The 25,658-nt window shown below is 45.2% G+C and overlaps 1 protein-coding gene across 1 annotated transcript in view; it reads right to left on the bottom strand.

Annotated features, from left to right (window-relative positions):
- Positions 1–25,658, bottom strand: part of LOC137520961 (vitamin D3 hydroxylase-associated protein-like) — a 110,238-nt gene that overhangs the window by 71,400 nt on the left and 13,180 nt on the right. Inside the window, exon 2 of the mRNA XM_068239597.1 lies at positions 13,947–14,167. Coding sequence (XP_068095698.1) covers positions 13,947–14,144 — 198 coding nt within the window. The 5' untranslated portion in view covers positions 14,145–14,167. The remainder of the gene's footprint in view (positions 1–13,946; positions 14,168–25,658) is intronic.

Here is a 25,658-nt window from a genome sequence, read left to right as displayed (position 1 = left end):
GACATGTAGAAAGAGAAACACTAATTGCAGCCAAAAGGCGCTCAAGGGCAGCAGCCGGGGGCTGAATTGGTTGACAAGCAGGGGCGTAGCAATAGGGGTTGCAGAGGTTGCGACCGCATCGGGGCCCTTGGGCCAGAGGGGCCCCGAAGGGCCCATCCTCAACTACAGTATTAGCTCTCTATTGGTCCTGTGCTCATAATAATCACCTCTATAGATACTTTGAATAGTGGTAATAATTAACAAACTGTTTCCCACACCCTTCTTGCACCTCTGACACTGTAGTTGCCATTGGCAGGTTTTGGTGCTCCGCATCAATTGCTATGTGTAGAGTGCTTAGGGGGCCCCATTATAAAACTTGCATCGGGGCCCACAGCTCCTTAGCTACGCCACTGTTGACAAGCGCGCAGTTGGGACTTGCTATATTGTTGGTTATGATGGAGAGAACCAGAATTGATGCACATAATGCAGTTATGCATAATCCCTCCCTCATAGACTAAACATTGCCTGGGGAACTGCTATGGGCAGCAGCAGCAACAGCTTCCTTGATAAGCTGGCCTTCAAGTGTGGGCAAGTTCATGAGAGAAAAAAGGATGCACAGGAACAACTGAAGTAGTTTGAAGTTTTCTGCCTCATTTGTCTTTCTCTATTACAAATATCGAGTCATATTGACTATTCTGAGATAGATCTTCAGGAGAAGTGAGCCAACTATACCTCTGCTTTTTGAACAGCACCACTGCGCAGGCACTGGCTGGGCTGTGCACATCCTACAACACGCAACACTCCCTGCCTATACCGCCCCTCCCTTCCAGCGCCTCGGTAGTTGTGCCGGACCGTGGCGACCCCGGAGAGGCATTTAGGTAGGATGTGGGGGCAAAGAGGAGAACGTTTCTCTAGGTTATTTCACATCTGGTGTTCTTTAACCCCTTGCCGACGGCTCCACGCCGATTGGCATGAACATGGCAGCAGCCCCAGGACATCTACCAGCCAATTGGCGCGAAGTCCTGGGGCAGAGTTTTGCAGGAGATCGCGTGTGCCTCTCCCAGCAGCGATCGCCGCTAGAAGACTGTTAGACAGCGAAACCGCTGTTCGTTTACATTATACAGAGCTGGGATGTACAGCAACACTGTACTGACCTCTGGAGAGCCGATCACTGTGATTGGCTTGGGGGGGGGGGGGGGTATGGGATAGGGGGGGGGTCGAGAATCTTTTTTTTTTTTTGTTAAAGGGGGAGGGGAAATCACTTGTGTGGTGAGTTGTATGGCCCTGCAGTGAGCACTTAAAGCTGCAGTGGCCTAGTTTGTAAAAAAAAAAAAAAAAAAAAAAAAAAAAAAGGAGTAGCCTGGTCACTAGGTGGGTTTAAGCCTGTGGTCCTTAAGTGGTTAGATAAATATACTCAACACTACATGAAATCTATTTACTAAATTAAATCTATTGTAAATGTGCTCCTAAACATTTAAGCAGTAAAAAAAAAATACATTTTACAGAAGGGGTAGGGGACCAATGGCTCGGGAGCCAGATGTGGCTCTTTTGATGGCTCACAGATAAATCAGTAGGGGTTGATTCACTAAGCTACACTGCTCAAGCAGTGCAGCTTAGTGTGGCAGTGCAAGTAAAATTTTGAAAGTAGGCATGCACTGCTGTAGCGTGCACTACTAACTTACTCGCGCTCCCCCTAAAACTAACGACCACTCCCAATTGTCCCACCCTGGATCCTGTCAGGTCCAGTGACTTTGTAGGCCGAGATCCCTGCACTTTCATTGGCCCAATAGGCTGCCTGCTGTCACTTGAAAGGCAGCCTATTGGGCCAGGGGCGCCGCGAGGCATAAAGCGAACCAAGCGGTCGCTTGGGGCCTCAAGATCTTAGGGGCCTCGGCGGCTCCGTGACGTCAGCGTGACGTCACTGTTTCGTTGTCCCACAGCTCGCAGGGCTGTCAGAGCAGAGCAGGGCTACGGGAAGATGGCCGCCGAAGCCCTGCTCTGGAGACCATCTTCCCGTAGCCCTGCATGAATCAGCGCGGGAGATTGGAGGAGGGAGGGAGCTCCGTGGGAACTGGGAACTGCGCGCCTGAGGAGCCGGCCAGGAGAGGAGACGGGGAGAGAAGACTTCAGTGCCAGGTGAGTAAATTCTTTTCTTTTTGCAGCCCTAATTGCGATTGATTTCTGCTGATCTGTGCTCTAATTGCGATTGATTTCTGCTGAACTGTGCTCTAATTGCGATTGATTTCTGCTGAACTGTGCTCTTATTGCGATTGATTTCTGCTGAACTGTGCTTTAATTGCGATTGATTTCTGCTGATCTGTGCTCTAATTGCGATTGATTTCTGCTGATCTGTGCTCTTATTGCGATTGATTTCTGCTGATCTGTGCTCTTATTGCGATTGATTTCTGCTGATCTGTGCTCTAATTGCGATTGATTTCTGCTGATCTGTGCTCTTATTGCGATTGATTTCTGCTGATCTGTGCTCTAATTGCGATTGATTTCTGCTGATCTGTGCTCTTATTGCGATTGATTTCTGCTGATCTATGCTCTAATTGCGATTTATTTCTGCTGATCTGTGCTCTTATTGCGATTGATTTCTGCTGAACTGTGCTTTAATTGCGATTGATTTCTGCTGAACTGTGCTTTAATTGCGATTGATTTCTGCTGATCTGTGCTCTAATTGCGTTTGATTTCTGCTGAAAATGTGGCCCTAATTGTGTTTGATTTCTGCTGAACTGTGCCCTAATTGCGTTTGATTTCTGCTGAAAATGTGCCCTAATTGCGTTGGATTTCTGCTGAACTGTGCCCTAATTGCGTTTGATTTTTGCTGAAAATGTGCCCTAATTGCATTTGGTTTCTGCTGAAAATGTGCCCTAATTGCGTTTGATTTCTGCTGAAAATGTGCCCTAATTGCGTTTGATTTCTGCTGAAAATGTGCCCTAATTGCGTTTGATTTCTGCTGAAATGTGGCCCAAATTGCGTTTTTATTTTCTGGTGTCTGGGGTAACGGTTGCTGCATTTATTATTTAATGGTCATAGTTGGCTATATTTGCTGTGCTACGGTTAAGCTCCGCCCATACAATGTCATGGCCACGCCCATCTTTCGGCGCGGTGCGCTACGCGCGCCTCAATCGCCCCTCAGGTTTTAAAATGGAGAATTTAGATTAAATTTCAGTGGTTTCTTTCCCACATATATTCTGAGGGATAGACTCAGGCTCTTAATTTTGGATTATATATAACCATGTTCATTGCACACAAATAGTAATAGCAAATTCTGCAACCTCAAAGAATATGGATCATATTAATACCAGACATGAATAGTGTGTGACCTTCCTCTCCTGAGTAGTTTAATAACAGGGCTGCAGCTTACCTCAGCTCCCTGAAAGTCATACCAAAACGTCCATCAGGACGTTAGCAGGCGACTGATATACTTTCCATACAGATCACAAGTACGGTATCTCAAAAAAAAATAAGAGGCAAAACTCATACAATAAAGCTATTTAATATCTGTTACTAGTGGTTCTACTAGGTCTGCTGTCCTGCCATGCTCTGGGCTGGCTCTTGGCCCCAGTAGCCAAATGGTGCTTTTCAGGCCAGAGTTCACACTCCTGTGTAAGCTGCCTGCTGAAAGAAGATTCTTTTGTTCAGGTAATTAAAGAAAAATCTTGTCAACCCAGAATAGCAACTTGTATCTAACTGGAATAGACAAGACCCTAGGCTTTTTTTTTTGTATTTATTTTTTAAATACTTTAGTTTTTTTAAGCAACATAAAAAAATAAAAAAACATAACATTGCTGGGGCTGAACACAATCAGTTATAGGTTCCCAAATGGTAATAATAAAAAAATAAAAAAAAAAGGAGAGACATGCAACAGCCTGTCACATCTTGCTTGAAAATGCCTACAATTCTACCACACGAGTGCCTCAGCAGGTTAGGCATAGATTTTTAACTTGTAAAAGGATATCCAGCTGGACCAGACTTTTCTCAACTTTTTACCACACTTTGTTTTAGCATACAGGTGCTTCAAGGGTACCAGTACCTTGTGGACATATGTAACCCAATCCCTCTTTCTGGGTGGTTGTGGTCATTTCCACCTGAGAATGGAAAGCTACGGAAAGCCAACATCTTGAGCGTGGAGAGAGCATCCTCCGCCATATTGCCCAGCAGCAAGGCCTCAGGTATATCAAGTGAAATTACAAAAATTTGCTGCAGTTCAGCATGTACCCGAGTCCAATACCGCTGGACAAATGGGCAGAGCCACACTAGCCCAGGTTGTTGGCACCAGTTACAAAGACCCAGATTTAAGGGATTCATTTTCTGTAATCTGACGGGGCACAAATAGCTGCGGTGTAAAAACTTCAGTGCTATAAGCCTGTCACGGGCAGAAACATTAGTAGTAATGGAGAAACCTAATATAGTTACCCAAGATTCAGCAGAGAGGGTAGGAATATCGTTTTGCCACTTTTGAAGGAGGCTGTCTATCCCCGGCTGACCTCTTGGAGGCAAAGTTTTGTACAGAGCGGAGATCACATGTTCCAGTTCGTGCTTTGCAATCTCCCCCACAGGAGCAAGGGACTGCACCAACAAGGTCCTGCCTTTCGATAAAAATTGCACATGAAATGCGTGCTTCAATTGTAAACATCTGAAATATATGTGCCCTGGGAGGTTATAGTCACGCTTGAGCACACTATAAGTTTTGAAGGAATTATTGTTTGTAATATCTTTAAAGCGGGCCTAAACTCTTGCACAGGACACAAGGAAAACGTAACAGAAATGGCACCCTGTGAGTATTTAAAGAGAATCTCCGACCAAGAATGGAACTTTATCCCAATCAGTAGCTGATACCCCCTTTTACACGAGAAATCATTCCTTTTCACAAACAGACCATTAGGGGGCGCTGTATGGCTGATATTGTGGTGAAACCCCAAAAAAGAAGAAAAGTATGTACTCTTGGCAGTTTCCTGTGAACCTTGCTGCATTGTGGGAAATAGCAGTTTACAGAAAAAAAAACATGCAGCAGCTACATCACCTGCCAACAGTAAAAATGTCACCATGTAATAAATGTCAGAATGTAAATCAGGGATTTAAAAGATTTTACAATGGGCAAAACTGACAATCATTTATACATAATTATTGTAAAAATGAAGCACTTTTATTTTCACTGGAGTTCCTCTTTAAAGAGCTTAGCCGGTGTAATGCCCCCTCATTTGTGTCTAATCACTAGTTGTAATCTGATCTCCTGTGTCACATGACTGCCTATGACAAATAAGCAGTTAAGCCCATTTGAAAGCACAGGCTGTAAACAATATGTCTGTTTCCATGAATCAGGTAGTAGAAACTGTGCAGATGTATTTTAGGATTTGCATCAGGTGTAAGAAAGAAATGTTTTTTTGTTTATAGGTTATTATGCTGTTGTGTATCTTTTAGAGCAGAGACGAAGTTCTGAGTTCAGGTCCACTTTAGGCGTATAGATTCCTAGGTCCGCCCAAATCTTAGGATCTGGCACTGTGAGGTACTCAGCCTAAGAGGGGTTCATCCACAATGGGGTGAATGGCGATATCTGTCCTTGTTGGCAGAGCGCCCCATTTACCTTTTCAAGACCTCAGGATTTTTCGCTGTGCTACAACTACACATCCAATCTGAATTGTAACGTGAATCACAATTAGCGACCAGAAAACAGCTTGCGATTGCATTCATGACATTTTCCGATCCTGTGTTTTGCAATTCGTTGGGCTTTGTCCTTTGATTTTTTTTTTCTCTGCGATTCTGTGTGGTTTTTTTTTGTATGCGATTTTCAGATTGCAATATTACTGTGCATACCAGTGAAGTTTAAATAATGATGCAATTTTGAGGGGAAAAAAAATCTGCACTTGTTGCAACAAAACATTTGTACAGTGCTTTTCTCCTGTAGAATCCAATGTGTATAAGCCGGTCTCAGATCAGTACATAGTGATGTGTTACAGGGAGAGGGGGGGGGGGGGGGGGGGGAGGGTTATGTGATCATAAATGCCAGACTAAACAGCTGGCTTTTCAGTTTTGATTTAAAGTGCCTCCAGGGTTGAAGCTATCTATTGGGTGTGGCAAGGCATTCCAGAGGTTAGGGGCAGCATGACAGCAAGGCATTCCAGAGGTTAGGGGCAGCATGACAGAAGGCTCTAGCTCCAAAGGTGTTTAGTTGGACTCTGGGGGTGCTGAAGTTATTAGATCCAGTTGATCTGAGGTTGTGGGAGGTGTCAACCAATTGCAACAAATCTGGTGTATAGATTTGCATGTTAGCATAGCAATTTTGAATAGGACTTCACATGGAAAAAGGCAACAATGCTGTGCGATTAAAAAATAAATAAATAAATAAATAATAATAATATGCAGACAAATTGCAAAACAAAAATCTGGGTGAAATGCTGTGCTGTTGAAATACATTTTGTTTGTGTGTGACAAACATGAACCCGCAACTACTACACAACGCACACAAATTCTTATCAGTGTGAACAGCCCCTAAAAGAGAGAGTTGACCTCTGCACATGCTTGTTAAACTGAATACAATAAAAACATGTTAACTAAAATTGTGCAAAAGGTTTTGGAAGAGATTTATAATCAGTTGCAGATGCTGCTCTGAAATCTCTACAGATGCCAAGACAATCTATTGCCTGATCATTGCCGACCCTAATAAGAGATGGACATCTCTCTCCACTTTCTGTGCACATTTCCAAGGATTTGAAACTGAGATATTCCAACTCTGTAGTTGTTGAACAATCTATCATTTGTAGAACGAAACCGCAATTTAGGACTAGACTATCACGTGATTGTGAAAGCTGTGGTTTTTTTTTTTTTTTTTTTTTTTTTTTTTTTAAAGGAAGGTGATCCCGGCACTCGAAAACGGGTCAGTCCAGTAAAGGGGCCCATACACTCAGCCGATTTTCTGGCCAACCGATCGATCCCGATTGATCGATCGATTGCAAATCGGTTGGCCAATCGACCGATCGATGGCCGATTTCGATGGATTTCCATCAAACTGGCAGGGTGGAAAATTTAGGTCGATCTGATGAGATTGCTTATCAGTTTGCATTGGCCTTAATGGAAATCTGATGGCAAAAAAATGCCATCAGATCGAATTTCAATAGATTTCAAACTGAAATCTATTGGAATTCTATCCTGGTAAAAAAATGTTCTAAAAACGCATCAGATAGATCATCAGATGCATTTCTTATCTATCTGCTGCCAATCTGACGAGTGTATGGGCACCTTAAGTCCCATCCGGACTCTCTTATGCATTTAAAGGAAATCTGAAGCGAGGAAAAGGATTTAAAATAAACACATGATGTAGCTGCAAATGAGTATTACATACTAACCTCACCGTCAGTTCCTCTTAGAAGCTCACCATTTTCTTCTTACAGAGATCCCTTCCAGTTCAGACAAGATTTTGTCAGAAATGACATATACCAGTTGCTGTCAGTTATATATCAGCAGCTGTCAGTTACATCTGAAAGTACAAGGCAATGTCCATGTTTCCCTATGTCCCAAGTGGGCAATATTACAGTTTAACAGTGTGCTGACCATGAAGCTGTTATGGGGTAATGGCCATTTTCAAAATGGAGGACGGAGAATTCCCTTGATCACGGTGGACAAATGGGACGCAGGAGAGGAGAAATAGATTGATGAGTAGACTACACGGAAGTTAACTGCAACACACACAATTGCTCACTACCAGTTCAGGCAATTTCCTACCTCTATCTGGCCAGCAGGTGCCAGTCAGCCAATCAGGTGCACGGTCATACACCCTTTGCCTGCCATACCGATCTAGCAGGATCTGCATCAATTAGCATTCAGGTGGGAGGCTTGGTTGGACGTAATCGTTGATTACGGTGTATGACCGTGCACCTGATTGGCTGACTGGCACCTGCTGGCCAGATAGAGGTAGGAAATTGCCTGAACTGGTAGTGAGCAATTGTGCGTGTTGCAGTTTGCATTCAGTTTGGAGGTGATGGGGGTGAAGACCCTGGAGGTGAGAGAGCCAGGGCTCGCCCACATTTCCCTCTGGGTATCGCATGGCGGTTTGGGGGCCCCAGCAAGTGAGAGAGGCTGGGGCCCCGGCTGTCGTGCGAACCAGTGTTTGTTATTTTACATGGAAGTTAAGTATGACCTGTGTATGGTAATTTTGACATTTTATTTTCAGTTCAGGCTCTCTTCAAGAATGCATGAGAGATGCATGTCCATCTGCTCAGTGATCGTCCTCTGCTGCACCCCCCCTCGTGTGTCCAGTGATAGTCACAGGCGCCGTATACAAGGAGCAGGTGGAAGTGTTCGCACACTATCGGAACCGATCCACCAGTCAGATGGGGGGCGCTGCCCCAGAGCCGCCGATCAGCGCTGCTTTCTTTTCTGCTCCGTGTTCTAATTGGACCCGATAGTTTCAGAGGTGGGAGCATTGGGTCCAATTAGAAGACGGAGCAGAGAAGAGAGTAGCTTTGATTACCGGTTCTGGGGCTGCTCCTCCCGCCTGCTTGGGGGATCGTTTCAGATAGTGTAGTGTGCCAATACCACTGCTTGCATTCGCCTGTGTACTCCAGGCCAGGGGCAGAGGATGATAAACGGCAGCTGGACATGTGAGGGGGTGGCAGAGGCCGGACATGCGGGGGCAGAGGACGATCACCAGGTAGCTGGACATGCTGGGGGGGGGGCAGACATGGGGAGGCAGTGGACGACCACCAGGCAGCTAGCCATGCGAGGAGGGGGGCAGAGGGCGGACATGGGGAGGGCAGAGGATGATCACCGGACAGCTAGACATGGACAATGCAGGTTTTGTAAATGTTACTGTACATTGTAATTTAGTGCTAAGGCTTCATTTGAAGAAAATTGTGAATCAAAATCACAATTTCTTATATTACTGCCATCAACAATCTAATAATGTAATGTAAATTCTTCACACCTAAACTTTTCCAGCAACCCCCCCCCCCCCTCCTCCTCCCTCCTTAATCACAAGATTGGCGTCTTTCTAATAATAAAGTGCTCTGAGCTTCTTCCAGATGTTTTCCTCATGATCGTGCCATCTATCCTCACAGTATTGAGCCATTTTATTCTTCTAAAGTTGGAGATGTTGAGTTTTTCCAGTTTGATGCAGTCAAGCTTTTAGCAATGATGGCCCCTACTTCTTTGATAAGCTTGTAACTTATCATATTTGTTTGAATAGCTGAAAATAGCTTCTGGGGCTGTAAGGTCAAAATCGCAATTTCTGACAGAAAAATGGCAAATCTTCCTAAAATTGTTCAACATTTGTAGTTGCTATGTAATTATAGCTGGAAGTTTGTGAATTAACCAGCAAGCACTAGGTTCAATTGGCTCAGCTTCATATCTGTGGAAAAGTTAAATCTGTGGAAATTTGTATGGAATGTCAATTTTTAATCTCATCTCTGCTGATCAACTCCTGAGCGTTGCTTATGGAGCATTGTAAAGGGAAGCACATATCTTTTACAGGGTCTGGTCAGGAGAACATTAACACAGCAGTGTTACTTGTCATTCAAAGTCTCAGTACTAAATATATAGCCTCTTGTTCTATAATGTGAGGCCCTGGACAGGGGAATATGGGAGACTCTTATTCTCTAGTAGTCATAGAAGGTATTGTGTGCCGGGACAGCTACCAAAACAAGTTCCCCTCTAGAGTTGGGCCGAACGGTTCGCCTGCGAACGGTTCCATGCGAACTTCCGTGGTTCGCGTTCCGCAGGCGAACCTTTGCGGAAGTTCGGTTCGCCCCATAATGCAACTTTGACCCCAGGGCCGGTTTAAGCAACAATGGGGCCCCAGGGCAAAATAAACCTGGGGGGCCCCCCCAACATATACCCCGGAACAAAAATCGGCATTAAGAGACCTTTTTTGCAGCTGGTATAGTCAGGGTGTGAAGCCCCAATCGGTCGGAGCTCCACATTCTGGCTATTCCAGCCTGCATGGGGGACAGGGGGTTAAAAAGTTTCAGGAGGGGGGACCCCACAATTTTTTTTTTTAAATTCCCACACTCTAAACATAAAAAAAAAATAATTGGGAAAATAGGAAAACATGCCAGGGATCTTCATACAGCCATATTGCGGCTGTATAGCGATCCCTGGCCAAAGCGCTGCGGCTGCGTATAGACCCCCTGGAAACCCCGTCAGGAAATTTATTGCGCTTTCGTTTGATGTATGTAAAATTACACTACCGTTAGGTTTGCTACTAAAAGTGACATTTACCGCATTTAAAAGTATACTTTTTTTCCTTCGAAACTTTAAAATCGATTTTCTCAAAAACTATAAGGTCTTTTTGAAAAATTGTTTTTTCCTCTTATTCCGAATGATCTCCTTAACATACCCTGCAAATTTAGGGTTTCTAGCATTTAAGGTGGATTTGCTATTAACCAATAAAGTCGGCAGGTTTTTAAATGTGTTTTTTTTCCCTTTGAAACTTTAAAATCGATTTTCTCAAAAACTATAAGGCCTACAAGCTCTGGGGCCCTGGGGCAGCTGCCTCCTTTGCCTTAATGGTAGCGCCGGCCCTGTTTGACCCTCTACATCACAGTCAGCAGACACAGTGTAGCCAATTAGGCTACACTAGCCCCTGAAGCCACTCCCCCCTACTAAAAGGCAGGCAGCGGCGACCATTACGGTCACTCGTGTGCCTGCATTAGTGAGAGTAGGGCAAGCTGCTGCACACTCTCTCTCATAGGGAAAGATTAGTTAGGCTTAGCTTGTCCCTGGCTGCATACCTGTTCTGTGAACCCACCACTGCATACCTGTTCTGTGAACCCACCACTGCATACCTGTACTGTGAACCCACCACTGCATACCTGTTCTGTGAACCCGCCACTGCATACCTGTTCTGTGAACCCGCCACTGCATACCTGTTCTGTAAACCCGCCACTGCATACCTGTTCTGTAAACCCGCCACTGCATACCTGTTCTGTGAGCCCGCCACTGCATACCTGTTCTGTGAACCCACCACTGCATACCTGTTCTGTGAACCCACCACTGCATACCTGTTCTGTGAACCCACCACTGCATACCTGTTCTGTGAACCCACCACTGCATACCTGTTCAGTGAACCCACCACTGCATACCTGTTCAGTGAACCCGCCACTGCATACCTGTTCTGTTCAGTGAACCCGCCACTGTATACCTGTTCTGTTCAGTGAACCCGCCATTGCATACCTGTTCTGTTCAGTGAACCCGCCACTGTATACCTGTTCTGTTCAGTGAACCCGCCACTGCATACCTGTTCTGTTCAGTGAACCCGCCACTGCATACCTGTTCTGTTCAGTGAACCCGCCACTGCATACCTGTTCTGTTCAGTGAACCCGCCACTGCATACCTGTTCTGTTCAGTGAACCCGGCACTGCATACCTGTTCTGTTCAGTGAACCCGCCACTGCATACTTGTTCTGTTCAGTAAACAGTTTGGTGTGTCAGTGTGAAGCAGTACCTTAATTACACTACCTGATTGATGTATACACATGCAAGATGTTTTAAAGCACGTTAGGCCTGCAATTTAGCATTCAATGTGATTTCTGCCTTTAAAACGCTGCTTTGCGTCAAATCCAGATTTTTCCCGGGGACTTTTGGCGTGTATCCCACTCCGCCATGCCCCCCTCCAGGTGTTAGACCCCTTGAAACATCTTTTCCATCACTTTTGTGGCCAGCATAAATTTTTTTTTTCAAAGTTCGCATCCCCATTGAAGTCTATTGCGGTTCGCGAACTTTAACGCAAACCGAACCTTCCGCGGAAGTTCGCGAACCTAAAATCGGAGGTTCGGCCCAACTCTATTCCCCTCACCCCTCTTTACCTCCTCAGTTGTCCCTCTAATCTGATGTACAGATCTGTAATTTTTTCACCAAAAGATGTACTCTGGCTTATTTTCATGCCATGACTTACAGTTTTATGATCACACAAGTTCCTGTGCTGAGTGTCCTCCTGTCTTCCCCACTGTGCCGCCTCTTCCACTGATAGATACACCTCTTAAACACCCGTGTCCTCCTTGCACCTTTTGTGTCCTCTTATAACCACTGTCCTGTGTCCCATGCCCCCCGATGTCCTCTATGTCCTTCTGGTGTCCCCCTGCATCCTCTTATTACCCCCAGCTCCATGCCACTGTGTTCCCCGAGCTTCACCCTATGGGGGAAGGAGTACGGCAACTTGTGGTTCTACTGGAGCTGATGGTTTCACAGGCGGGACCATGTCACCGTTATTGGGCCAATCGCTGCATTTGCTGCGTAGCAGTAAGTGCAAGGATTGTCCCAATGATGGAGCCATGATCCTTCTCATCAGCCCATGCTCCAGTAACACCACAAGTTGCCATACTTTTTCCCTTTACTGCCATTAGGGATAGGGCTTCTATTTCCTGGGTCCATATAGGTGGTTCGCCTGCCCGAGGGGTGGGATAACCTGTATAAAATAGAGGTGTTGTGACATGTTAGTTGCATATAACTGGAGTGGCAACTTGAGAAAGGCCATATAGGCCGAAACAATGGGTTGTCATCATCATTTTATGACTTCTTAAAGTATCAGAGCTAATAATACTTAATTGTGTGGAGCTGATACTTCGTTTGAATCCTGGATTATGACCCCTTGGTACAGGGGTGAGGATCAGGGCACGCACTTGAAACTTGAGCTATCTTGGGTGCTTCCAGAAACCAGTTTACATTGAAATTCCTGCTAGGGCTTACTTTCGGGGGATGGCTTAATTTTGGGGAAAGAGTAAATTATTGTATTTATCTGCCATTTATTGTACGGTTTATATTCCAATTCTAATTCCACAAAGTGTAAACCAAGCTTTAAAATGAATGCAGTATATGGATGGATGAATAATGAATGACAGCGCTCCTCTTCTAAATCTCTCTCAAGGTCTGCAAAAAGTAAACATACTACACATGGTGCATTACTGTTTTAAACAAATAGGTCCACTCTCCCCCAGTGAAAAAAGTGCAGCATGCGTCTTAAAACCAGTGTAGAAACATAACTCCGGAACCCAAGTATGATTAACCACTCACCAGATGAATTCCACCTCACATCCAGGTGGATCTAGCGTTTTATAGTCAACCAATGACTAGGCACCAAACTGTTCCGTCTCAGGCAATAAAGTATTTAATTCAGATTCCATGCAAAAACACAAGCAATATAATATTCATAGCGTAACTTGATGAAAAAACTGGTATACAGCTTGCGCTATACAGCGCACTTACTCAATCCTGGTAGGTCTAGCGCATATCGGGCTAATCAGCCCAGCGGTTATCACCCCCTCATGTGGCGTCGGTGTCCCGCTCCTCCACCGCGGGCACACCGTTTGTGGGCTTTGCTGTGCATAAAGACTGGGTTCCATGCTCCCCCCAAGGCTAATATACTTTCAATTACTGTATTTTAACATGTAATACAGAGTTTATGGTATTTACATGGAGCAGAGTATAATACAGTATTAGCTAGGCCTATTTTTAACATTGAGTCTCAAGACAGAGGAGATCACTTTTAAATTTAGTTGGGGTGGGCACTGAAGTCGTATATGCAAAAATGGTGCCGGGAACTTTGGGCACAGGGAGAAGCCAAAAAAATCTCACCCACTCCAGCAAAAGTACTGGCACGGTTAATTACTATTCCCCCTCCAAGACGTAATTCGACTACCAACAATTGCTGGCAGCCCAATTATGCAGTTTTTAAAGTAATTTGGCACAGTCTTTTGACGGCACCCAAATTACTGTCCGAGCGCTACTATAGCCATAATGGACATTACTGTCTATAGCGGCGCATGGTGCGCCCAAATTTCCCTGTACCATTTTGGGTTGTTTCCGGCTGAAGTCTAGACAGGCTGTAAGTTATGATTCAATTAAGTATTTAATCTATCTGCCTCTCTCTACGTTTAACTCTTTATACATATTTATCTACACTCATCTCACACTCAGTCCTGCCCAGTTCACAAACGATACATACAGTAATTTAGTTTGCAGCATGCACATTACCTGTTGGTGAAACTTGCGCACGGCCTCCTGCATGTGACGTATTGTGTCTTCTCTCCTCTTCCTCTCCTGCTCCATCCGCCTGTGGATAAGTCTTCCCTTCCTCCATTTGAAGCCACACACTGACACTGCCAGTAGGCATCCCAAGGTAGCCAAGATCTTGTACCCTACGGAGCACTCTGGAAGAATGTGAGCCAGCATGTTTCTCGTGCTGTCTATAAGATCTACAGAAAGAAGGGAAACTTTAGCCGCCTATACATAGCAGCATATATCTGGCTGGAAGCCAAAACAAACCAGAGCAGAATTGGAAGGAGAACAGCAGGAAAACAGTAAGGGCCTGTTTTAACTACACGCAGATTGGATGCAGAAAAACTGACACCAATGAAAGCCTATGGGCCTGTTTCCACTAAACGCGATTTTTATGATGCAGATTTTCCCAAAGGCATTCATGGAAGTCAGTTTTTCTGCATTCAGCCTGAATCCAATCTGCATGTAGTGGAAACAGGCCCTAAATGGTCAGTGGCCCTTTTAAAGGGAACCTGAAGTTAGAGGAGTATGGAGGCTGCAATCTTCGTTCCTTTACAAATCATGCCAGTTGCTTGGCTGTCATGCTGAGCTTTTGGCTTTAGCCGTTTGAGTCACACTCCTGCAACAAACATGGAGCCAGTGGAGTCAGACCAGCGCCCATGCATCTTATCTGCAAGCTCATTCTAGGTCTGTCACTTACAGTATTAAAGGCATGGGATTAGCACAAAAAGTCAGGCAACTGGCATTGTGTGTTAAATGAATGAAGAGGACATGGCAGCCTCCATGTTCCTCTCACTTTAGGTTCCCTATAAGGCACATTAAAAAAATTTTTAAAAAATTAAAAAATTATAGATTACACTTGGTCACTTTCACTTTGCTAAGTAGACAGTACAAGTATGAGGGGGTGGGGAGGATTATAACATAAAAAGCATCCTCAGTGGCGTTAATTAGACAACATCCAAAAACAGTCAGGGAATAGCTGCTAACTTATGCAGCACAAAGGTACCTCTATGGGAAGTAAAGATGGTCGGTATGGATCTACAAATAGATGATAGAAGAATCAGGATAGAGGGGTGAGAATATAGTTCATTTGGTTGGTTCATGTGGATGTCCCTTGATCTAAAGGTCATACAGAACTGGCAGTAAGGTCATATATGGATAACAGCTGTGAGAGTTCATGGGCGACAATGGGAAAGCTCTGGTGTTTGTGGAATTAAATTGCCTGGGTCTAAGAAGGCTGTTCCAGAAAAGTCTGGAGGGCAATAGAAGAAAGAGCTGGCACATCCAAAGTAAACCTTTATTGGTTCCATGTAAAAGCAAATGGCCAAAGTTTCGGAGCCACATAGGGCCTCTTTATCAAGGCAATGTTTGCTTGGAGGCAAAAATCTACAGAAACAAAAAGATAACGAAAAAGTACATAAACAGAAACAACCGTATTAACTGCCTCAACCCAAGAGAAGCGTGTATGTGCAATTTTAAAGCTCATATCCCTAATCCCAATTCATGCACATGAAAGTACAGACTTATCTTGAAACCATGTGACACTTGAAGTCTAGGTACCAAGCCGAACGAAGAAAGCAGGAGTATGTCAGGAAATCTGAATTGTGTACAGCATGTCACATGCCAAATGCAGTGCGCTATAACAGAATGCAATTATGTGCAATAACATGGTCTAAGATCAAAAGCAGAATCTCAGGCTGAAAAAAGTGAGCATTGCATGCAGAAAACAAATGGCAATTCACGCACATGAAAGGTAGACAGAAATCCAAACTTAGCTCGAGACTAGTTGTATACAGTGTGTCACATGCTAAATGCAGTGGGATAAAACAGAATGCAAGTCTGGAGGGCATCTGAATCACAAAACTCGATCCACACCGACAATCTAAAAAACCAGCATGTCAAGTTTGCTCTGTGCAGTTGACATAAGATCATCCATTCTTTTGATGTGGTTCACCTGAGCGACAAAGTCAGAGGTAGGGGAAGGATTGCTTTCTCGGATTCCTGGCAATGAGCAAACGGGCCCACATGAGAAAATACCTGAATATAGGACAACAAGCCTATCTTAGGCATGTATGGTATGAGTGTACAATATAGTGTACTGTAAGTTAAAAACTTTCTTGCAAAATGGACGTATGTGAGCACAGTCCCACCATATGTGGAAATAGTTTCCTATCTGTTTTTCACATCCCACCTGGCCTGAATTTAAAGCACACCTTAAAGGACAACTGAAGCGATGTGCATATGTATGTCTTTTTAAGCATTAACAGTTGCCTGGCTATCCTGCTGATCCTCTCCTCTGCCTCTAATACTTTTAGCCATAGACCCTGAACAAGCATGCCGCAGATCAGGTGTTTGTGAAATTACTGTCAGATCTGACAAGATTAGCTGCATGCTTGTTCCTGGTGTTATTCAGACACTACTGCAGCCAAATAGATCTGCAGGGCTGCCCGGCCACTGGTATTAACAGGAAATAAATATGGCATCCTTTATATTCCTCTCACTTCAGTTGTCCTTTACACGAGAGGGATTTAGAGGTTGCCATATTTATTTCCTTTCAAACAATGCAGATTTCCTGACTGGCTTGTTGATCCTCTGTCTCTAAAGGTAGCCATATATCTAGCGATGTATGGGCAGATTCCAGAAAAAGAGAATTTTATCTCTAATCAAATCGGATTAGAGATAAATTCGTTTTTTGTTGATTCTGCCCATACACTACAGGCCGATTCCCATCAGATTTCTGCATGAAATCTTCAGGGAATCAGCTGAGTCCGCACCGCCGTTGCCCCCAATGTATAATGTGCCCAGTATGTGCATGTGAAGAAAGACCACGCTGGGCACTCAAGCTGGATGCTTAAGGTTTATTTCCACAGGTAGCGTCAGACATGTCTGACGCTACCTGTGGAAATAAACCTTAAAGAGAACTGGAGGTGGGTTCTAAGAACGCTAATTGCACACAGAGGCTGGGTCTGCATATATTGCCCAGCCTCTGTTGCTATACCGCCCCCCCCCCCCCACAGGCCCCCCTGCGCTCTGCTTGTCCCCCATAAATCATGCGCCGAGCTGTCGACACGCAGCGTGTCGCAGCCGGCTGTTTATCTTTGCATCTGTCATTCTCGCCGCTCCCCCGCCTGCTCCATAGCTCCGGTCCCCGCCCGCGTCCCTTCCCTCCAATCAGCGGTGAGGGGGGAGGGGGATCAGTATAGCAACAGAGGCTGGGCAGTATATGCAGACCCAGCCTCTGTGTGCAATTAGCGTTCTTAGAACCCACCTCGGGTTCTCTTTAACCATTTCCGCCGCCCGGACGTGAAGCTCACGTCCGGGCGGCAGCTCTGCAGCGCTCCCGCGCCTGGGCGCTCTCCCGCCCGCGATCGAGGGCGCGCCCCCGCGTCCCCATTGTGTCCCCCGGTAGCCCTGGGATCAGTGAAAGGGAACATGGTTACCGATCACCGATCCCGGTCCCCCACAGAAAAACTGAAGCGCTCACCTGTGAGGCTTCAGTTCTTTTGCCCGGACAGATTTCCGCATCCCCCTTGTACTTCCGCTTAGCGAGAAGTACAAGGAGGGTAAACAAAAAGGAAGGTGGCCATCTTGTGACCAAATAGTAAAACTACAGCTACACATTTTTTACATTACTATTTTCACACATAACATTAAAAATTTACTGTTTATGTCCCACACCCAAATATTGACCAAATAAAAATTTTAATGGAAAAAAAAAAAATTACAATTAAAAAAATAAATAAATAAATAAATAAAAAAAGACATAAATAGTTACCTAAGGGTCTGAACTTTTTAAATATGCATTTGAAGGGAGTATACTACAAACATTTTTTAAATTATAAGCTTGTAAATTGTGATGGACGAAAAACGGAAACAATGCACCTTTATTTCCAAATAGAATATTGGCGCCATACATTGTGATAGGAACAAAATTTAAATGGTATAATAACCGAGACATACGGGCAAATAAAATACATAGGTTTTAATTATGGTAGCGTGGATTATTTTAAAGCTATAATGGCCTAAAACTGAGAAACAATGAATTTTTTCCATTTTTTTCTTATTAATCCTGTTAAAATGCATTTACGGTAAAGAGGCTCTTAGCAAAATGTACCACCCACAGAAAGCCTAATTAGTGGCGGAAAAAACAAGATATAGATCAATAAATTGTGATAAGTAGTGATAAAGTTATTAGCGAATGAATGGGAGGTGAAAATTGCTCCAATGCATAAGGAGAAAAATCCCCGCGGGCTGAAATGTGCTTGAGTGCCCAGCGCTGTTTTTCTTCCTACTACTGTATGCAAATCTCATGCTGTGAGCACCAAGGTGACTTCGGGATCCCAGGTACTGTACATCAGCTCATTGGGTGCTGGCCTTTCATTGAACTTTTCTTCTACTTATTATAATAATCAAATTGGATTGTCGTTCGGCCACCAAGTCGCCTGATGCATGGCCACCTTAAAGCAGTAGGATCAGCCATACTATTCCAGGGGGGAAAAAAACACATATATAAGTAGATAAATACTTGATCTACTTACATAACACATGTATTGTACTGTCCACGTTTTGATTTCAGTGAATGCTATATAGTAAATGACAAGAATTCTGTTCCTGTCTTTTGCCCACAGTAAAGGCTAACTCGTAATGTCATTTCTGCCCTTTACTTTTTTTCTTCTCTCCTCCAATCGCTGAGCCACCTCAGCCTTGCTTGTAAACACAAGTGAGTAGGGGGATCAGGTTTCAGATAAGCAGCAGACAGGGAAATAAAAGGGAAGGAGGAAGAATATATTATAGATGAAAAGAACCCCCAGCATGCAATTCTTTGGCACCGACTACTAAAGAGCCAGTTCTCCTAAGGTATATGATAACTCCAAATCAAAACAGCAGAAAACGTTTTGAAAGTTTTTAATGCAGGATTAGCATTTTTATCACTTAATACACTCAGACCAGTTGCTGTTACCGCTTTAATACTTTTCTCCATAGAAAAATGCAGATCAGGTGCTCCGACTGAAGTCTGACTGGAAAAGCTTGAGGCTACTTACACACCAGGACGTTGCGTTATAGGGGACGTTATGGTCGCATAAGAGAAGACGTGCTGGAGAAGACGTTAGAGTGAGCCGCGTTAGACCATAAGGTCTCCCAGAGTGGCGCTGATTGGCCGGCGGGACCACGTGATGCGGAGCGAGACACTCCGCATCACGTGGTCCCGCCGGCCAATCAGCGGCCGCCAGTGCAGTGCATATTAAGTAGCCATGTGTGCGGCTACTGTAGCGGCATCTCCCCGCCTCCTCTCCGCCCCCCCCACTGAGCATGTGCAAACAGTCTAACACGGCTAAAGCCGCTAGAACGCACAGCATGCTGCACTATCACTACAACGTGCAGCGTTACATGTAACGCAACGTGGGCAGTGTGAACAGCCCACTTGTGTTACATTTCTGTGCGTTGGGGGAGCGTTACAGGCTGCACTAACGTGCCTTAAAGGATAACTGCAGTAAGAGGTATGTGGAGGCTGACATTTATTTCCTACTAAACAATACCAGTTGCCTAACTGTCCTGCTGATCCTCTGCCTCTAATACTTGTAGCCACTGCTCCTGAACAAGCATGCAGCAGTACAGATGTTTCTGACATTGTCAGATCTGACAAGATTAGCTGCATGCTTTTTCTGGTGTCATTCAAAAACCACTGCAGCTAAATAGACCAGAAGGGCTGCTAGACAATTGGTATTGTTTAAAAGGAAATAACTATGGAAGCCTCCATATCCCTCTCACTACAGTTGTCTTTTAAGAGCTCATTTCCACTTTAACGAAGAGCCGCTATATGGAAACGCGCCCTAAGCTTGTTTTAGATGTACGATTCAGACACTACCATACCTCCCAACGTTTTGATATAAGAAAGAGGGACACATTAAGACACACTCCTGTCACACCTCCAACCACGCCCCATCACCATGCATATCACAAAGTAATCAGAACCAAAAGATGTAGTTTTACCATTCAAGCCACAATGGTCCTCTATCAGTTTTATTTATTTAATTTTTGGTCATTTTAACATTTAAAAATAAGAAATATCAATTTAATTAATGGGAATAAAGTTTAGAGTCAGTTAAACACATTTTTCTGTAGAAAAACAAAAAATTTATTTAGTCTTGAAAAAGGGACAAATGAAGGAAAAAAAGGTACGCCTTTACTAGCTAGCCTAGTGCTAGCTAAAACTTTTACAGCCATGTGAGCAAATTAATCTTGGGGGCACAAACTAACAAAGCCTCCTGAGCAGTGTAACACTCAGGAGGTTAAGGTGTCCTTTAAAAAAGGAAACTGTGATGAAACGCAGAAAAGCAGCCGCCTCTGCTCAGCGGGAGGCGGCTGCTTCTATGGAGAGAAGGGCGGAATGCGGAAAAACCGCCACGTCTGACAGCGCGCATGGCCCCGTTACTGACACTTTGTCCCTGCGCGGGGAGGCCGCCGCATGTGTTGTGAGCGGTGCGACCAACCCCGCGCATGGGACCGCAGAGACATTGCAAAACAGTGTCGGTGTGGCTGGGACTCATAGTCCCTCCAGGTTCAGAATGACGCGCGTGCGCGCGGAGAGGCAGAACTTATATGGCAGCCAGAAAAAGGTCAGCTGACCTGGTCGGTCAGCTGACGACTCTGCTCCTTCCCATTGGTCCAGCACTTAGGGCCGGTTCACACGGACGCTTGGCGGCGTCTACCGTCAAGCGTTCGGGACCCATCGGCTAAACTCTCCCATTCAAGTGAATAGGAGCGTTTAGCATTGCGCGGTTACCGTCGATTACCGTCGATTGCATAAACGCGGCGTTCTGATCCCGATTTAACGCATCGTTTCGGCCGTCCCTAGAAGCCGCATGCAACGTCCAGGGACGGCTAGCCGGCGCGGCTATATGTCCCCCTGCGGGGACGAGAAACGCCGATCGCGACGATCTCTGTACCGCCGCCACCGAACGGGACGTCGCAGGACGACGCGACTTCCTGGCCACCCCAACGCCGCCTGCCGTCCGTGTGAACCGGCCCTTAGGGAGGTGCTGGAGAATGTCTGTGTATATATACTGCCGGCTGTTCAGTTGCTGGTTGTCTGGCGTTGCTCACACAACGTGGTAGCACTCAGACCTGTCTGTATCTGTGTTCTAGCATAGTTTCCAAAGGTGTTGACGGCCACGGATCTCACACCTTAGCGTTTGGAAATTATACTGTATTATCTGTTGTGACCTTCTGCTTGCCTGACTATTCTTCTGAACTCTGATCCTGTACCTTGCTATTCTGATACTCTGTTGCCAAACCCCAGCTCGCCCTAAGACTCTGCATCTGCTTCCTGATTCTGTACCTCGATATTTCTGATACCCTGTTGCCGAACCCTGCTTGTTTATTAGACCCCGCATCTGCCTTCTGAATCTGTTCTGTATCTGTGTGTGGTTATGACCTGGTTTGTCCGACCTCGAGAACCGACCTTACTGTCAGAGGCGGTTTCCAGTCCTGGTAGTGACACTCCCTCCTGAGTGTCACTCTAGGTTGTCCTTCCTACTCTCAGCCTTACTGCTCTGAGGCCTAGTCCTCTAAGTATTACTGTTGCACCAAACACTACTACTCTACTCAGGTGTCCAGAGGTTAGCCTATATATCTGATTATCGGTGATACTGCAGATCATCAATAATCTAGTATATATCTGTATTCCCAGTGATACTGCAGATCACCGGTTATCAGATCCTCTCTGTGTTACACCGATCGTTACAGAAACAAAGCAAAATGTGCTGTCACATCATATACTTACCCGGGGTTTCCTCCAGCCCCTGCTTGAAGGGCCGCTGTCAATCCAGTCCATGTTGTCCGCAGTGTCCTGCACAGACGCAGAACTACTGTGCTTGCGCAGTACACTGTGGACAAAGTGGACTTGATTGACAGCAGTGCTTCACGCAGGCGCTGTAAGGACAACCTTGAGGTCGGCCTCTACACCGGCAGGGGCTCCGGGCTGGCGGCTGCGAGTGGAGATGTCGGCCACAAGGGGCATGGGGAAGCCCTGGATAAGTATATCATGGAGCAGCACATTTTGATTTAGGTTTCCTTTAAGCCTAGGGTGAGTACACAGATTCACATGTGGTTTCCAAAGATTTCCAGCAAAAATAACCTCAAGCTTCTCTCACAGAGGCATCTGACAGGTGTTGTATTTGTTGCTTGTCAGCTGCTCCTGTGGATGTGCCAGCAGGCCTGGATTTACATCACAGGAGCCTATAGGCACAGGTGTCCTGGCACCCTAGACTTCACCCTCCATGAACCTACAAACCCCCACCAAACCGCACCGCAAGTGTGCTGGCTGGCCCAGCTGTCACTCCTCCCTTACTTTCCTTGCCCGTCATAAGTAGCTACAGGCGTTCCTTCGCATTAGGTAGCCAGAGCTATCCTCAGTATTAAGTAGCTAGAGGTTCCCTCAAGGCATAGGTAGCTAGAGGAGCCCTCGACTGAAGGGAATTGTGCTCTAGACTCTGCATAGGGTAGAAGGGAGGGAGGTAATAGGGGAGAGGAGTGGACAGCCTTTCCACTATCAGGCACCTGTAGGCACATGCCTACAGTGCCTTATGGTAAATCCGGCCCTGTGTGCCAGGAGCTTGCAGGCAGCTGTGCGTATTCAGAACTGGCATCCATCCCATGCATCATTTCTAAGAGGACAGAAGCCACCTGCAAGACATATGCTGCGGTTTCCCACTGCAGAGTATAGGCACTATGCGTCAATTGTTGCCACGTGTGTTATTACAAACACCCCTGTTTGGTTTCATTATTATTATTATTTAGTATTTATATAGCGCCGACATATTACGCAGCGCTGTACAATATATATATATATATATATATATATATATATATATATATATATATATATATATATATATATATATATATATCTTGTCACTAACTGTCCCTCAAAGGAGCTCACAATCTAATCCCTACCATTGCCATATGTCTACATTATGTAGTGTAAGTACTGTAGTCTAGGGCCAATTTTTTAGGGGGAGCCAATTAACTTATCCGTATGTTTTTGGAATGTGGGAGGAAACCGGAGTGCCCGGAGGAAACCCACACAGACAGGGGCGTAGCAATAGGGGGTGCAGAGGTAGCGACCGCATCGGGGCCCTTGGGCCAGAGGGGCCCCGAAGTGTCCACCCTCTATCACAGTATTAGCTCTCTGTTGATCCTTTGCTGGTAATAATCACTTCTATAGATGCTTTGAATAGTAGTAATCATTAACAAACTGTTCCCCATTCCCTTCTTGCAACTCTGACACTGTGGTTGTCCTTAGCAGGTTTTGGTGTGCCGTATCAATTGTTATGTATAGAGTGCTTGGGGGGGCCCCATGTAAAACTTGCACCGGGGCCCACAGCTCCTTAGCTACGCCACTGCACACAGACACGGAGAGAACATACAAACTCTTTGCAGATAGTGCCCTGGCTGGGATTCGAACCAGGGACCCAGCGCTACAAGGCGAGAGAGCTAACCTCTACGCCACCGTGCTGCCCCCAGCATCACATGAGAATAGCATGCCTGGCAGACCAATGACTGAACTATGGACAGTTGCGCAGTTCATTTTTCCCCGCAGGCTGGATTTACCTCACAGAAGCCTACAGGCACAGAGATCCTGGCACCTTAGATTTCAACCTCCATGAACTCACAAACCACCACCGAATCACACTGCAATGGTGCTGGCTGGCCCTGCTGTCACTTCTCCCTTACTTCCCTTGTCCGTCAGGCAGCTACAGGTGCCCCTTATTAAAACATACTTCTGGCTACCTAATACTAAGTAGCTAGAGGTGCCCCCCGAGCATTGGGGAGCTAAAGGAACCTCCGGATTAAGTAGCTAGAGGTGCCCTGACTGAAAGGAGAGCTAGTTAGTGGAATGCCGAGAGGAGGGAGAGTAACCTCCCATTTACACTCCACTCAGGACTCTGCATAGGGAAGCACTGTGGGAGGGGAGTAGCCGCCTTTCTATAATCATCAGGCACCTGTAGGTAGGTGCCTTACGGTAAATCTGGCCCTGCTTCTCTGTGGAAGAGGCCTTAGCAAATGAAGCCTTACCTTTCACAGCCGATGTGGTTGGGTTTTATAGGCTAATTTGATGATGGTGCAGTAATGCCTTTACAGAGACACTGAAGCGAATACATTTTGCCCTTTTTACCTTATTATTCACTTCAGTAGTCTCAGCACAAGTAAACCGCCGCATCCCCGCCGCAAAACGAGGTGTTTAGACCCCCCAAATCCCCAGCCAAACATCCATGACCATAGATTGTGCAAAACAATGGCAAATTGAATCAAATCAAATACAGATCGGACATCTCGGGTTGAATCGAATCAATTAATCGAACAAAAAAAATTTATGGTGTAGGTGGGGATTTAGATTTTCAATAGATTTAAATTCTGAAATCTATTGGAAATCGGTTACTACTTTGTGGCACACATCAGATAGATTCCTGTCAGATTCGACCCGACAGGAATTTGACAGAAATATCTGATGGTCGAATCTGCTGCAAATCTATCAGTGTATGGCCACCTTAACCACTTGAGGACCGTGGGCTTTACCCCCCTTAAGGACCAGACCCTTTTTTTCCAGACCACTGCAGCTTTCACGGTTTACTGCTCGCTCATACAACCTACCACCTAACTGAATTTTGGCCTCTTTTCTTGTCACTAATAAAGCTTTCTTTTGCTGCTATTTGATTGCTACTGCAATTTTTACCTTATTATATTCATCAAAAAAGACATGAATTTTGCCCAAAAAAATTTTTTTTTTTAACTTTCTGTGCTGACTATTTTCAAATAAAGTAAAATTTCTGTATACATGCAGCACGAAAAATGTGGACAAACATGTTTGTAATTAAAAAAAACCCATTCAGCCTATATTTATTGGTTTGGGTAAAAGTTATAGTGTTTACAAACTATGGTGCAAAAAGTGAATTTTCCCATTTTGAAGCATCTATGACTTTTCTGACCACCCGTCATGTTTCATGAGGGGCTAGAATTCCAGGATAGTATAAATACCCCCCAAATGACCCCATTTTGGAAATAAGACATCCCAAAGTATTCACTGAGAGGCATGGTGAGTTCATAGAAGATTTTATTTTTTGTCACAAGTTAGCGGAAAATGACACTTTGGCCTAGTGCACACCGGAGCGTTTCCGCTGCAGTTTGCGATCCGCTTGCGGGTGCGGATCCGCTAGGGTAATGTATTTCAATGGGCTGGTGCACACCAGAGCGGGAGGCGTTTTGCAGAAACGCATACTCCCGGGCTGCTGCAGATTTTGGATTGCGGATGCGTTTCTGCCTCAATGTTAAGTATAGGAAAACCGCAAACCGCTCTGAAAAACGGCACTTCAGAGCGGTTTGCCAGGCGGTTTTTGTTACAGTAGCTGTTCAGTAACAGCTTTACTGTAACAATACATGAAATCTACTATACCAAAACCGCTACACAAAACCGCAAAACGCTAGCTGAAACGCTGCAGAAAAATAAGAAAAAGCGTTTCAAAATCTGCTAGCGTTTTGCGGATCTGCTAGCGGGTTTTGGTGTGCACCAGCCCTCTGTGACAAAAAAAAATAAGTTTCCATTTCTGCTAACTTGCGACAAAAAAAAAAAAAAATGAAATCTGCCACGGACTCACTATGCTCCTCTCTGAATACCTTGAAGTGTCTACT

Source organism: Hyperolius riggenbachi, chromosome 6, assembly GCF_040937935.1.
Source record: "Hyperolius riggenbachi isolate aHypRig1 chromosome 6, aHypRig1.pri, whole genome shotgun sequence".
Classification (NCBI taxonomy): Eukaryota; Metazoa; Chordata; class Amphibia; order Anura; family Hyperoliidae; genus Hyperolius; species Hyperolius riggenbachi.
Note: the sequence above shows the minus strand (reverse complement) of the source record. Positions and strands in the feature narration are given on the sequence as shown.